Source organism: Macaca nemestrina, chromosome 11 (genome assembly GCF_043159975.1).
Source record: "Macaca nemestrina isolate mMacNem1 chromosome 11, mMacNem.hap1, whole genome shotgun sequence".
Taxonomy (NCBI): domain Eukaryota; kingdom Metazoa; phylum Chordata; class Mammalia; order Primates; family Cercopithecidae; genus Macaca; species Macaca nemestrina.
The window spans coordinates 64,153,221-64,167,098 of NC_092135.1; the positions used below are offsets into that span (position 1 = coordinate 64,153,221).

The following is a 13,878-nucleotide window of genomic DNA, read 5'->3' on the forward strand; positions in this document are numbered from 1 at the left end:
TTTATAAACATAAATGAAAAATATATATTTATATACATTTAAATGTTCATGATCCTATTATTACCAGCATTAAAGATTCCCCCATAGAGAAACTATTAGTGTTTATCAGGTGGAATTATGACTGGACATCATTTTAATTTTGTTATTTTATTTTCTTACTCTCTTTTTTTGAGACATTCTTCTCTACAAAAGGATTGAGAGTCTTTAAATGGTTTGAATCCTTTAGATTTGGCTGGTTCTACAAAATAAGAGCAATCTTCTTAAATTTATTATTATTACTCTAAATACTTTATATGTAAGCCTTTGACTAAATATAGATAGTGCTGACCTCAGTGAAGGCAAAAATTAGGAACAGTTTTTCTTTAATCCTTTATTTATTTCGGCTTTTCAGCATTTGTACTGCTATTGATCACCAGTGTGTCTTGCCACTCCAGTTTTCCTCCAGGGCAATTACTGTAGCATTTAACACTCTCCAGATTTTCTCATTTACTTAATCCTTTAAAATCTACCTGTCTTCTCACACTTCAGCTCCCATTCACTTCAGAGTTCCCATTCAAGTACAAATGTGTTAAAGATTAACCTGTTAGGGAAGTAGCACTGGGATCCTTCTTTTCTGCAATGTATTAAGCAGGTTCTCAGGATGCTTTAAAATAGAGAAATACTAAGGATCTCTGACTACTAATCAGATCATCTAGGGAGAACGTTTGCAAACATTTTTATAAATATTTTTAGGCTTTGTGGGTTATATCTCCGTTGCAACTACTCAACTCTAGGATGGTAGTCATAGGTCACATATAAACAAACTGGTAAGGATGTGTTCCAAGAAAAAAACACATGGTTTTTGGGGGTTTGTTGACCTTTGGTCCAGAGCAATGATTATTTGGAGTTCATGGACCTGTAGAGGTTCCCTGGGGGCATGAAATTACATAACAAACATTATGGTTGTGCTCTCTTTCTGGAAAGAAAATTCTTACTTTCATGAGATTTTCATAGTCCATGTGACCTCAAAAAAGATTAGGAGGAACAGGAATAGAGAATGAAGTTCAAAGTGGCCACCTCCTAGTAGAGTCTACTTTTTCATGCTCATTTCCTGCTGCCCTCCCTGCTACGTTTATCACCTAGGCACACTGATCTGTCTAGTCACTGACCACGTACACCTTGCACACTCTGTTCTGTGCTGCCCTACCATGTGGTATCCCTGCCTTGAATGCCTATCTGCCTATGATTTGGGGCTTACTCTTCAGTCATGAAATATCTGAAATGTCACCTCCTTGTGATGTCTTCCCAGACTTCCCCAGATAGCCACTCCCTCCTGTATATTCCTGTATCATTATGTGCCCTTGTCTGTCTCTCTTGTAACCATTGACCCTGCTCACTCTTTGGGGACCGGGGTCTATGTACCACTGTACTCTGTGTTTTTTATACCACAACACCTGACACATAGTTGGTATTTAAAATGTTTTTCAAAAAACATGAGTAATGTTGGAATCATGGGTCTCTGAGAAACACAGGCACATATTGGTCTGATGAGAAGCCAGTTGGGAAAGCTAAAGAGCCTAAGGACTCAAGCTAACTACAATATGCCTCAAATGTATTATTTCATTATTTCATTTATCCTTCAAAATAGCCCTGCAGCATGAAGAAATGTCTCTTTTTGCATGGTTAACAAATGTAACTAAATAGACATTTGTCCCTCAAAATATACTAAACTATTCTCCTGCATCCAATTCACCTGTAATACAGATAAAGAACAAAGTGCAAACAGAGTAAAATAATAGGCTGATTTAGTCACTGAAGGAAGTGATTTTGTAGGGGAAAGTTCTGGGTAGATTGTAGCATTCTATTAATGCTCAAAAAATTAAGTTAATGTCAATGAATTCTAATACCACCTTTCTGCACAAAATGAAACTTGTAATTTTCAACTTGTAGATAGAATATTTTTGAATTGTGCTTATGTACTTTTTATATAATCATGTTCTTTCTGACATACTTGGAAGCCATTATACACTGGATACTTAAAATAGCAGAGATTGCAGTCATAATTAGGTTTGTAGGGGTAACAGTGAAGATTTGGTAGGCTGAAAGATCTCTAATGTTCACCCAAATTTCGTCCCCATCCTGGAGTTTCTGACTCAGTAGGTCTGGGGTGAGATCCAAGAATTTGCTTTTTTTTTTTTTTTTTTTTTGATACAGAGTCTCGCTCTGTTGTCCAGGCTGGATAGCAGTTGCATGATCTCAGTTCACTGCATCCTCCGCCTCCCAGGTTCAAGCAATTCTTCTGCCTCAGCCTCCGGAGTAGCTGGGACTACAGGTGAGCACCACCATGCCCGGGTAATTTTTTGTATCTTTAGTAGAGATGGGGTTTCACCATATTGGCCAGGCTGGTCTCGAACTCCTGACCTCATGATCCGCCCATCTTTTTAACAAGTTTGTAGATAATGCTAATAGCTGGTTAGTAAACCACACTTAAAATATCAGTAAGCTAGACTAATCTCCATGTTAAATTGCTCAGAGATGGTAAGGTAGGGAGGTAGTTAAGTAAACAAATAAGTAAAATACAATATAATGAGGATTTTAGGTGTCTGAACAGTGAGAGAATATGCAGTTTAGTCTGCTGGTGGACAGACAAGGCAACTTTAAATTGAGCCTTAAAGGACAGATAGGTGTTTGCTGTACAGACGGGTTAGGGTCGGGGCAGGGCAGGGGAAGCATTTCAGAACAGAGGCATAAAAAAGCAGGTATAAATCTGGGGAAGAAATTTTAGAAGAGTACCAACACATGAGGATATGGACTAATTATAGAAAATAAAGTTGTCCTTCATGTGTGTTACAAAGTTGCTAGTTTAATACAATCCCTAAAGCTAGGTTATGGTAGTTGTTATTCATTATAACTTGTTTGTCTCTGCTAATTGAGTATCTTTTCAGGCACTCTGCAGCCTAAGTGCAAATCAAGTAAACTCTGTGACCTTTAGTTTTCTCAAATATAATTTAGTTATAATTCCACTTACTTTGTAATGTTATTTTAAAGGTGAAATTAAATGTGATGGCTGATGTGGTCTCACTTCCCTATCTTTTCTAATGCTCCTTACCCAGGTAGTTCCTTAAACAAATATTATTTGAACACCTGATATAAATAGGTCCTTGATTACTTATGTATGAGAGATGACGTTAGGACTAATAGTTTCCCCTTTCACTGGGACTTCCTAGCACAGGGAAGATTTCCATTTAACATGGAAAAAGTCACTCATTTGGATCATTCTATTGCTTGACAATATTAGATAAAGGCAGGATTACTGTGATTAACTTATTCCCTTGTTAAACAATATGTGCTGAAATACTGTGTGTGTGTATATATATGTAGTATGCATATATATACACTAATATGTACAGTAACTATGATATATACATATACTATATATGCATATTTTATATATAGTATTTCATATTTGGTATATATTAATATATACTAGTATATACTAATTAGTATTATACTATTTTAGTAATATACTGTTTAATTAATGCTATAATTAGCATTTATATGTTAGTATGCATATATATGCCATTAGCATATATAATATGCATATATACTATTAGTATATGTAACATGCATATATGTACTATTAGTATATATAATATGCATATACATACTATATATGGTATATATATGCATAGTATATATAGTATATATGCATACTGTATATAGTATGTAAATACATACTATATATAGTATACATATGCATACTATTATATACATAATGTATACATATATGCATACATATATGTATATGTATGTACACTCACATACATAAACAGCTCACATATTTATGTAAATAGAAACCACTCATAATTTCTACACACCCATTGTTTTTATATTTTAAACCCCATTAAAAAAATAAGAATATTATAAAGTTTAGTATTTTCTTACCCTCATTCCTTCAAATCTAGATAAGGCTCTTAGAGGTCTTAAAGCTCTCAGTGTCCGAAGAGATTTAATGGGGCCAAGATCTGAGTAACCAAGAGTGTTTGCCACTAAAGTAACCAAAGAAACCTATAAAAATAGCATTTTCATTAATTGTGTCAATAAAATGATGAAGCATAAAAGGAAAAAGTCAATTTTGAAACTCACTAAAAGCAACTCAACAGGAACAATAAGATTTTATATATGGAGTTGTACAGTCAATGCCTAAAAACAGGATAAGGTGGATGTTTCTATAAGGAAATAGATTTAAAAGAAGGTTAACCAAAATAAGAAGAAATAATGTAAGCAAAGTAAGTTGTTTATTCTATTTGAGTAGAAATCATGCATATGCTTTTCACACTTTTGTAATCAATTGTTTTGTAATTGCTTATTAAATCTGAAGATTTCATTAGAACAATGGTCAACATTTTAATTATAAAACTCAGGTCAAAATGAAGTGTGTGATTCTGAAGCTAAGCCCTAAAAGTGTGGTATTCACTCAACTAAATCGATGCCTTGGTATACATCTTATTAAAAAACATTTTGTAGACTCATGATTTTGAGTTGGGGCAAATTCTCAACAAGATTGCTTCTGCCCTACAATTTCTCAGGATTGGCACCAAAGATCTACCAAATAATTTTTCATGGGAGAAAAATCACAATTGTACTGAAGAGAGAATGAAAGTAGCTGATCTCCTTGGCTTCACAATCAATATAGATATAATAAGAACTTCATCATGTTAGATAGATCAGCCACAATTACCATAACCAGTATCCAAAAGAAATTTGAGTTCTTACCATAAATTATCTTAAGAAAGAACATGAACAGCAATACAATCAATACACATTTTAGTTACAAAGCAATAAGCTCCTCAATGATCTTAGATCTGGATCTATAAATGCATTTACTCTCTGAATTAGTTCCATGGAAAATATTCATTTGCCTCACATCCTGTGTAGCAGGAGACGATGTCTAAGAAAAATGTCTGAAATGCAGTTCTTCATTACGAATTAAGTTAGTGACTGAGAGATTCAGGTTTTCAAGGGAAGAATAGGAACACATGAGAGCCAACTTTTTATATATTTATCTATTTCAGGAGTAGAAAAAGTCATTGTTCACAACAAGTTCATTGCTGTTACCATCAGAGACAGGTAAACTGATTTATGAAGCAGGAGGTGTTTTAAAGTACTCGTCCTCATGTGGTATTTCCAAATGTCTCACTAAATGTAATACTGCTTTAATTCCTTAAGCTATATATTTAACAGAATAAATTGCTCCTCATGCCACTCTTAAATTTGCCCAGTCATTCACATCCATTATTTTTCACTTAAGAACACTTGAAAATATGTATGCTCCCTCTTTAATCAGAAAAAAAAACAAAATTTTAAAATGTTTTGCTGTGGTTTGAATGTTTGTCCCTTCTGAAACTCATGTTGAAACTTAATTCCCAATGTAACAGTATTAAGAGGCAGAGCCTTTAAAAGGTGATGAGATCATAAAGGCTCTGCCTTCATGAATGGAATATGGAGTAAGGGCTTAATGGGTTATCACGGGAGTGAGGTAGATATCACAAAAGTGGGTTTATTATAAAACCCAGTTTGGCTGTCAGTGAACATCCCTCGCCATGTGATGCCCTGCACTGCCTTAGGACTCTCCAGTGTCCCCACCAGCAAGAAAGTTCTCATTAGATGTGGACCCTCCACCTTAGACTTCCCAGCTTCCAGAGCTTTAAGAAATAAATTTCTTTAGTGAATACTTTACCCAGTCTCAGGTATTCAGTTACAGCAATAAAAAGTAGACTAAGACATGTCTGCTATAATTGATACAGCCCCTAAAATACGGATAGGTCTGTTCTCCAAGCCACTGTTAAGTGAGTTTTATGACATGGAATATATGTATATTATTAAGAAGACCACGGTATAGTTTGTAACTGAGAATATATATGCATATATATTCATATCTTTCTATAAACACATGTGTATATATACAAATATGTGCCTGCACTGCTGAACACTGTTTAATCAAGTAAGTTTCAAATAACCCAGAAGCCTGCAGAAATCAGACAAGTCCATTCTCTGAGTAGCAAATAATATAAGTAGTTCTGTAACCTGAATATACAACAGAATCATCTGTAGGACTTGTTACAACGATTTGCTGCATCCAACCCCAGAGTTTCTGATTCAGTAGGTCTTGGAGGAACTCACCCCTTATGAGTTCTCACCTACATGTGCCAACGTTTTCAGTTTTGAGACCATGCTTGGAGAACAACTGCTGTAGATAAGTTACTATACTTTTCGGGAAAAAAAAAGTCAGCCACTCCCCCAAATCTGCGTCCTGAAATTTGCATCTATATCAGCAAGAATATTGTGTGGAGCTTTACTCTCTGTACTTTGCATTATATTTGTTTGTTTCCAAAATATTAAATAATATTTCAAATTGGAGTTGTTTATCTCCCTGATTTCTGCACACATATCCCTGAACAGGATGTTATACTCATTGAGAATTATCACTTTAAATTTTCAAATATAAAACAATTTCCATTATTAAACAGCCATATCTCTTAATTTAAAATAAGTTCAATTTTACTTGTAAACCTTTATCTCTTACACTGAATGATGAAAGTGAGTATATTTGTGATAATATTTTAAAGATTTTAAAATATCTAAAATATTGTATAATTTTTTAAGAGAAAGACCCCATCATATTTACAGTTTAAGAGAAAAGGAAAACCTACATTCCTTCTATAATTTCTTCTTATTTGGGGCAGCCTTTCTTTAAAACTACTATATCACAAAAATATCCATTTTATCATTTTTCATTTTCTAGGCAATAACTAGATAACTTGATACATGAATGGTTAATTGAAAAAAAAAAAAACAAGAAATCATTACTATATCAAAAGTTAGAGTTCTCACAGAGGAAACCCAAGATAACACATATGAGGTGTAATATATAACTATGTTAAAAAAATTTTTTCACATAACTTACATATTATAGAAAACAAGTTATTAAGAAAACGAAAGTTATTATTATTTTGAGATGGAGTCTCACCCTGTTGCCCAAGCTGGAGTGCAGTGGTGCGATCTTGGCTCACTGTAACCTCTGCCTAGTGGGTTCAAGTGATTCTCCTGCCTTATCCTCCTCAGTAGCTGGGATTACAGGCACCTGCCACCATGTCCGGCTACTTTTTTGTATTTTTTAGTAGTGACAGGGTTTCACCATTTTGGCCAGGCTGATCTCAAACTCCTGACCTCAGGTGATCCACCCGCCTCGGCCTCCCAAAGTGCTGGGATTACAGGCGTGAGCCACCGCGCCTGGCCAGAAGCCAAAAGTTTATGAAGCTTTAAATAACAGTTGAGAAACTGAACTTTTGAGTAAATATGACTAATTTGGGTAACATTCTGCAGTCAGATTTTACTATTTATGATCATGCTTACTTGTGATTTTCTAATCCACGTATGATGCTCTATGAATTCAACTTTTCTTAAAAGCTCAATAATGCAAACCCTTGGTTAAATTTTAAAGCACTTATTGGCATATAAAAACTTGCGTGTTGACCCCTAATTATGTCAGGCATTATATGTAAACAAATCTCTAAAAAGTGTGACTGATTATAGGATGTTTCTTCCCTAAACACAAAGGTTAGGTTTCTGAATATCTAGAAGAATTAGTAAAAGATAAAGAACATATCCTTCTGAGAAAAATAAGACTGGGAGATTGAGGTTATAAAATAATGTAAGAACGCCATTTTAAATAATACAAAATATGTCATATATATTATTAAATTATATTATTAAAATATAAAATAGAGTACATTCAATGAAATGATAACAATGGGTGTTGTACCATCAGTTTCTATTTGAGATTCCTTGATCTCACCGACTGTTTTAAGATTTATTCCCTATCTCAGTCAGAAGCCTGTAAAAATATTTGTGCTTTTTTTACAGGCTTATATGTAAACTAAAGAATTATTATGTATTTTCCATCATGCAAGTATTCATCAGTTCTTTTAATTTATTATGTAAAATTATTACATTAATAATAATGCTTACTCCACTGCCCCACTGCCATTCTGGAGATGAAGGGCAAGTTGCATATTTGAGATAGAGATAATTGTGTCTCGTTTTGGTTTTTCCTATAATTGGGTCTGAGATAGATATTTTAAAATTTCATGCCTTCGCCCTCCCCAAATACGAAGTTAACTTTAAAAAATACAAAGTTTAACTTTACTTAAATTAGAAAAATTTTAGCTCACATATCAGCCACTCGATATACCCCTCATCCTCTCTTATCTTCCAATTTTATATTGTGAATAGTCATCATTTCCTCTCTTTAATCTGTGTCTCTGCCCTTTTCTCTTATCACCTCCTACTTCTAAATTTTGTTTCATTCTTAACAGGAATGACATTCAAATCATATATATATATTTTTTTTAAATCACATCTCCTTTGCAGAAAACATAAAAAACTCAATTATAAATGTTAGCATGTCACAGAAATAATTTATATTTGTTGAATGATTTCTGTTCTAATATTCCTCACAGATATATTTCCACTGGCTGTGCTAATATTTCTAAAAGAATAAACCTATAACCTGAAAGTATATGAAGCTTAACAAAATTAAAATATAATAATATACAACAGTGGTGAAGGTTTTTTCACAACACTCAGTAAGAATAAATCTTCTAAAATGTACTCAAAAGTACCTACGTCAACAATTAGGAAATCCAGCCAACACCAGGCATTGGTGAAGTATGTTTTATAACCATATGCTATCCACTTTAGAAGCATTTCCAGAATGAAGATGTAAGTGAAGATCTTGTCTGCATACTCCAGGATAATCTTAATGGTCTTTTTCCTTTCAATATATATATCTTCAAAAGCCTGTGGAAATAATATTCAAGTTTCAGTCATGCACAACTTAAGCTTTATGATTCATACAAAACCAGGAAAAATACAATTCTAATGCTAAGAACACTGAAACATAATATTGACATGGGCCAGCTGACATTTTTTCGGGTTTACAGTTACCACATAACGCTTAGTTCTAGCCTTCTCACCAGTGCTGCTGCTGGTCATCAGAGGTCAAGAGAAAGTGCAAAAGAATGAAATTACTTGTAATCCACAAAAAGACTCATGATCTCTGACACCTGATCATTTCCACCTCCATCTGATTCCTCCTCTTTCTCCATTAAAATTGGATAAGTCCTAACAATTTAAGACATGATCCCATAATCAGCCCCTGTTATAAACTTTTCACAACCTACACTCCCCTTTTTCCCCACCAGTAGGATGTGGAGCCTCTCTTAGTTCTTAAATGCTTGTGCATCCCAGTGCCTAGCACCATGTTAATAACAGCAGCACGAAAGGAAAGGTTTGCTAAACGAATGACTGCAGTAGCTTAATAGGCCTATAGAACACAGAGCGTGCTTTTTCCTTTGACAGTCTATCTATGTATTATCCTTCAAAGCTTCAGCTCTGAAAATTACTGTTCGATTCTCTCCATGAATGCGGTACTTCCTATGCTTTCCAAGAAATTTTAGTAAGTGACACACAACAATATTATGTGACATTAGGTGAGCTCTATCTGATTTAGGGCTTACGCTTTACTGTTACTAATTTTGGTTATCACTCATTTACTTCTACTTTGTGTATGCTCTTCTTTCTGAGGAGCCACATCACAATGAAAAGATAGGGTGACTTTGACTTTGGACTTCAGCCACATGTCCCTTGACAAAGAATTTGAATGGACTTAAAAATTGGGCTCATTGTTGCAGTGAGTCAGGATCATGCCACTGTACTCCAGCCTAGGGGACAGAGTGAGACTCCGTCTCAAAAAAAAAAAAAAAAAAAAAAAAAAAAAGGGCTCATTGAGACACTGAAAATGATTGCTGATCTCAACAGGTCTAAAGTGTTAGAATTTTCTCTTTCTGATTGAAACACCATTAACCCTGTTGGATAAAATGAAAGTCAAAGACCTGTATCCTTCGTGGATAATATTATATTTATTAACTGTCTATACTAACGAACTTGTGCCATTCAGATTCTTCTTATTCTAAGTTCCGCTATCAATACTCTAAAATTATCCTTAGCAGTTTTGGGAAACTGTTGGTATCAATATTGAAGAAAAGAGACAAGTTGGGGCAGAAAGACTGAAAAGACCTACTAAGATGCAAAAAGAAGTTCCCAGCAGTTGGCAGAGGTTCTGAAATTCAATGGAATTGAAGTGCAGAGGGAGGCTTCTATCCCTCAGGATTTTCCTCCCTGCCACTCCACCCCCAAGTTCTGGAGGAATCAGGCAAGCCATCTAAACAGAAACTATGGCAATGACTCAGTCCTTTAAATACAAAGACAAGGAAGGGGCTTAGTCACAAGGAAAAAGAAGCCTGTTTCTAGAACTGGTGTACAGGGTCAGAGCAGAGCCACAGGAAGTCTTGATAATGAGAACCTCTGTCTGAGTGGTCCCAGAGCAGGAATTAGAATTCAGCCCACAGGGGTTCTAGCTTCCAGAATGAATTTTGTGGATGTAGGAGCGAGGAGGCAAGAATGACCTTATGTGAGCGCTATCTGATTTAGGACTTACACTTTACTGTTACTAAATTCAGTTACCACTCATTTATTTCTATTTTGTGTATACTCTTCTTTCTGAGGAGCCATGACATAGTGAAAAGATACGGTGACTTTGACTTTAGACATCAATTCAGTGATAGCTCTGTCATTTGCTGGCTTTGGGACATTAAGCAACTTTTAAAACTGTACCCAGCTTTATCATTGGTAAAATAAGCAAAATACCATAATCTTGCAGGGTTGTTTGAAAATTAAATGAGAACATTTAAAAGAAGGTTCTGAAACACAATAAATATAAACTAAGTGAGAGTTATTACTTCTTTTTAACTTTTATTTTAGGTTTGAGGGTACATGAGAAGGTTTGTTACATAGGTAAACACGTGTCATGGGGGTTTGCTATACTTTTAAAAAATCTAGTTTAATTGGCAACCTCTCTAAGTACAAATACCAGCTTCTTGAAATATCTTTCCCTTTTCTTCCTCATACAATTTACTTAAAATAAAGTTTTGAGAATGCACTCCCCAAATGTCCTCTGTTTTAGACATTTTGAACAAGGAATTACTCCAAACTGTTCTTTAATTTTTTTTTTTTTTTGGTAATCTCCTCTCTGAAATTCTCAGTCACATATGTGAGTCAGCATGGGATAAACTTCCTTAGTTATTAGGAATACATTGTATGGTAGACACTATCAAGATTTCTACTTGGACAACTCCAGATAAGGACAATAAAGCTTTTCTGATCACATTTTCTGTTTCTGAGAGTTGAGACTTGTTAGGAGAGGAAAGCCACAGTGGGTCCCTGCAGGTTGTGGGGGAGTGTGCCAAGAAAGCCAGACACTGCCTGCTCCGTACCTGGGACATTCCTCAGGGTTGTGCTTGCAGTGAGCAACCTTGAGACATGAGGTAGGGTCTCTGGGACAAAGGGCAGGGTTACTTATGTTGCTTGGTATAAAAAGATGTGTTCCCTAAGCTCAGTGTTCCTCAGCTGTAACATCAATCCACTATATGTGTACACACTCATTCAGGCTCATATAACGCCCTCATGAGACTTGGGTAAAAGGGGAACCAACAGAAATATGTTGAAACTCATGCTACTTTCCATGCATAAGTAATAAAGTCCTTTATCTCTGACCCAAGCACCTCATATCTTCTGCCAGCATCCATGAAACAGTAACAGGTCAACCTATTAGCCTATAAGTACAGTAAAATCAAATTCCAAATTCATGAAGACTGTCTTTGTGGCAAGTTACAAAGTTCTTGAGTATTCTATTTTTAGTATAATGAAACTTCCAGTGGTATATCTAGCTGGGTCTGGGCTCCTAATGGCTTCTAATGGCTCATCTCTGTCCGCGCCAGCAGAAAAAATGACAATTAAGATAAAGGTTCAGGAAGCTTGTAATTCTACCAGATCTCTTTCAACTCCCATGGAAGCTGCTTGTATGTGTACAAAAATGAGAAACTTGTCCTACTTTTTATCCTAAAACTACCATCTGTTTTCCCTTTTTATAACTCACAAGATGCTTCACAAGCTGACCCTGCTTATCTTTCTCATAGTATCTCTGGCCACCTGTACTTATTCTTCTTCCCACCACACTTGCTACAGTTCAGCAACTTTTAATTTCCTGAATGTCTGATGCTGTTTTGTGCCTCCTTACCATTATATACTTGTTCCCCTCAGCCTGCCTTGCCTAACTAGAAAATTCCTATTCGTCTCTCTAGACCCTGAAAAGCACCATTTACGTTTCTGAAATTGCAAGCAGATGATTGTTCTCCTTGCTACAGAACTTTATCACATATACACTTTGCTTACAAACACATGCAAGTTCTACATTTACTCATTTGTATTCTTCTCTTCTCCATTGCTCTTAGATCCTTAAGAATAAATACTACCTGGATCTCATTTATCTTTGCATTGTGAAAGTGGATCATACAAATTGGGTCATTCTTGACATACTCAGCTAACAGTCAACTAAGAGTCAAGAAGGCAGGGGGAAAAGCTCTCAGGGAACAAAACATTACTCCAAGAATTGTAATTCTCGGCAACACTGACTGTTGAAACTGCTTGTTGTAACTTGAAATTAGTTTTATCTATAGCTTCTGAGGAAACCTGCTACACTCTAGGACTAATTTTGCCCACCACTGTTGCTTACCAATTGGAGCTTACCAGCTCCCCAAATCCTTACTAGGGCCAATGAAGTTTCTCAAAGAGCAATACATAACATTTTCCCTTTTCAATAAAACCTCTAACCTTCTCTCTTTGTTCTACAGATAAAGTGCTTTCAGTTTACGCCAGAGACTCTCTCCCTGTTTTGCAAACTGATATTGCCAGTAAAACTCTCTTTTCTATTATAGCCATCTGGGTGGTCCTTTGGACAACAGCATTCTGGGCAGCAAGGATAATGCCTGGCATGTAGGAGTGTTCAGTAACTATTTACTGAGCCCAAGTAAAATTTTTTCATTGGCACTAATCATAGGGATTAATTCTAGGTAAAACAACTTGCCATGATATTTTTATCTTTTAGTTCATTTTAAAGAATATCAACTTAATCAATATGTTGACTTAGGTGTCAGATCATTTACCAGGGCACCACTGCTAAGCAGGATCATGAGGACAATGAAGCTTTCAAACCAACTGTGTTCAACAATCTTGTAGCAGGTTTTCCTGATGTTCCACCAGATTTTTCCTTTCCCTGACTCTATGTTAACTTGGCAGCAAGAGAACCTCCGTACACAACCTGACAAGAAAGACATGCATGTTAAATCTTGATATTTAGAATAAATAAAATTTTTAATACACGATTTAATGCAAAGTGTTCTCTGTGATACTCCCTCAACCAAATAATTTCAACACCTATACTTCCAGTTTCAGATATATTTAATTTGAATGCTGCCTTCCTTCATCTTCTAACTTTCCATGATGTTTTCTTAATACTTGTTAGTTAGTTTTAGCTTACTATGTATTTGTGTCTTCTGTAATCCCCAATTTCTCTTCAGTCTCCTCCACAGTCTTTAAACCACTTTCATTTGATGTGTGAATGAATGAATGAACTAAAATCCGAAGATGAAATTAATTTTATGGTCTTCTTTTCTGCCAGATAAATTTTTCTAGTCTATGATACTTCAATTCCTCTATGATAAAAACCCTCTGAAATACACCTTTCTAAACAATATTGAGAAAATTAGTGTAAAGTCCTGAAATTAGGTTCAAAAGAAAGTCATCTTGATTAGAAGATCCAGATGAAATTGTTTCCAGTATTCTAAGTTAAAAAGAAATCTGGCTTTAAAATTTCATGTACAAAATATACCGCTACAAAAATTTGAAAATTGTACTTAAAAATGGTTAGGTTTATTCATT

General features: G+C 35.1%; 1 protein-coding gene and 1 long non-coding RNA gene across 10 annotated transcripts in view; one reads left to right on the forward strand and one right to left on the reverse strand.

Annotated features, from left to right (window-relative positions):
- Positions 1–13,878, forward strand: part of LOC105483302 (uncharacterized) — a 143,000-nt gene that overhangs the window by 86,097 nt on the left and 43,025 nt on the right. The window lies entirely within an intron of this gene.
- Positions 1–13,878, reverse strand: part of LOC105483303 (sodium voltage-gated channel alpha subunit 9) — a 180,808-nt gene that overhangs the window by 27,039 nt on the left and 139,891 nt on the right. For all 4 annotated transcript variants that reach the window (XM_011744101.2, XM_071072886.1, XM_024793261.2 and 1 more), the window contains 3 exons: positions 13,104–13,258; positions 8,668–8,841; positions 3,925–4,047 (listed from right to left, as the gene is read on the reverse strand). In XM_011744101.2, coding sequence (XP_011742403.2) covers positions 3,925–4,047; positions 8,668–8,841; positions 13,104–13,258 — 452 coding nt within the window. The remainder of the gene's footprint in view (positions 1–3,924; positions 4,048–8,667; positions 8,842–13,103; positions 13,259–13,878) is intronic.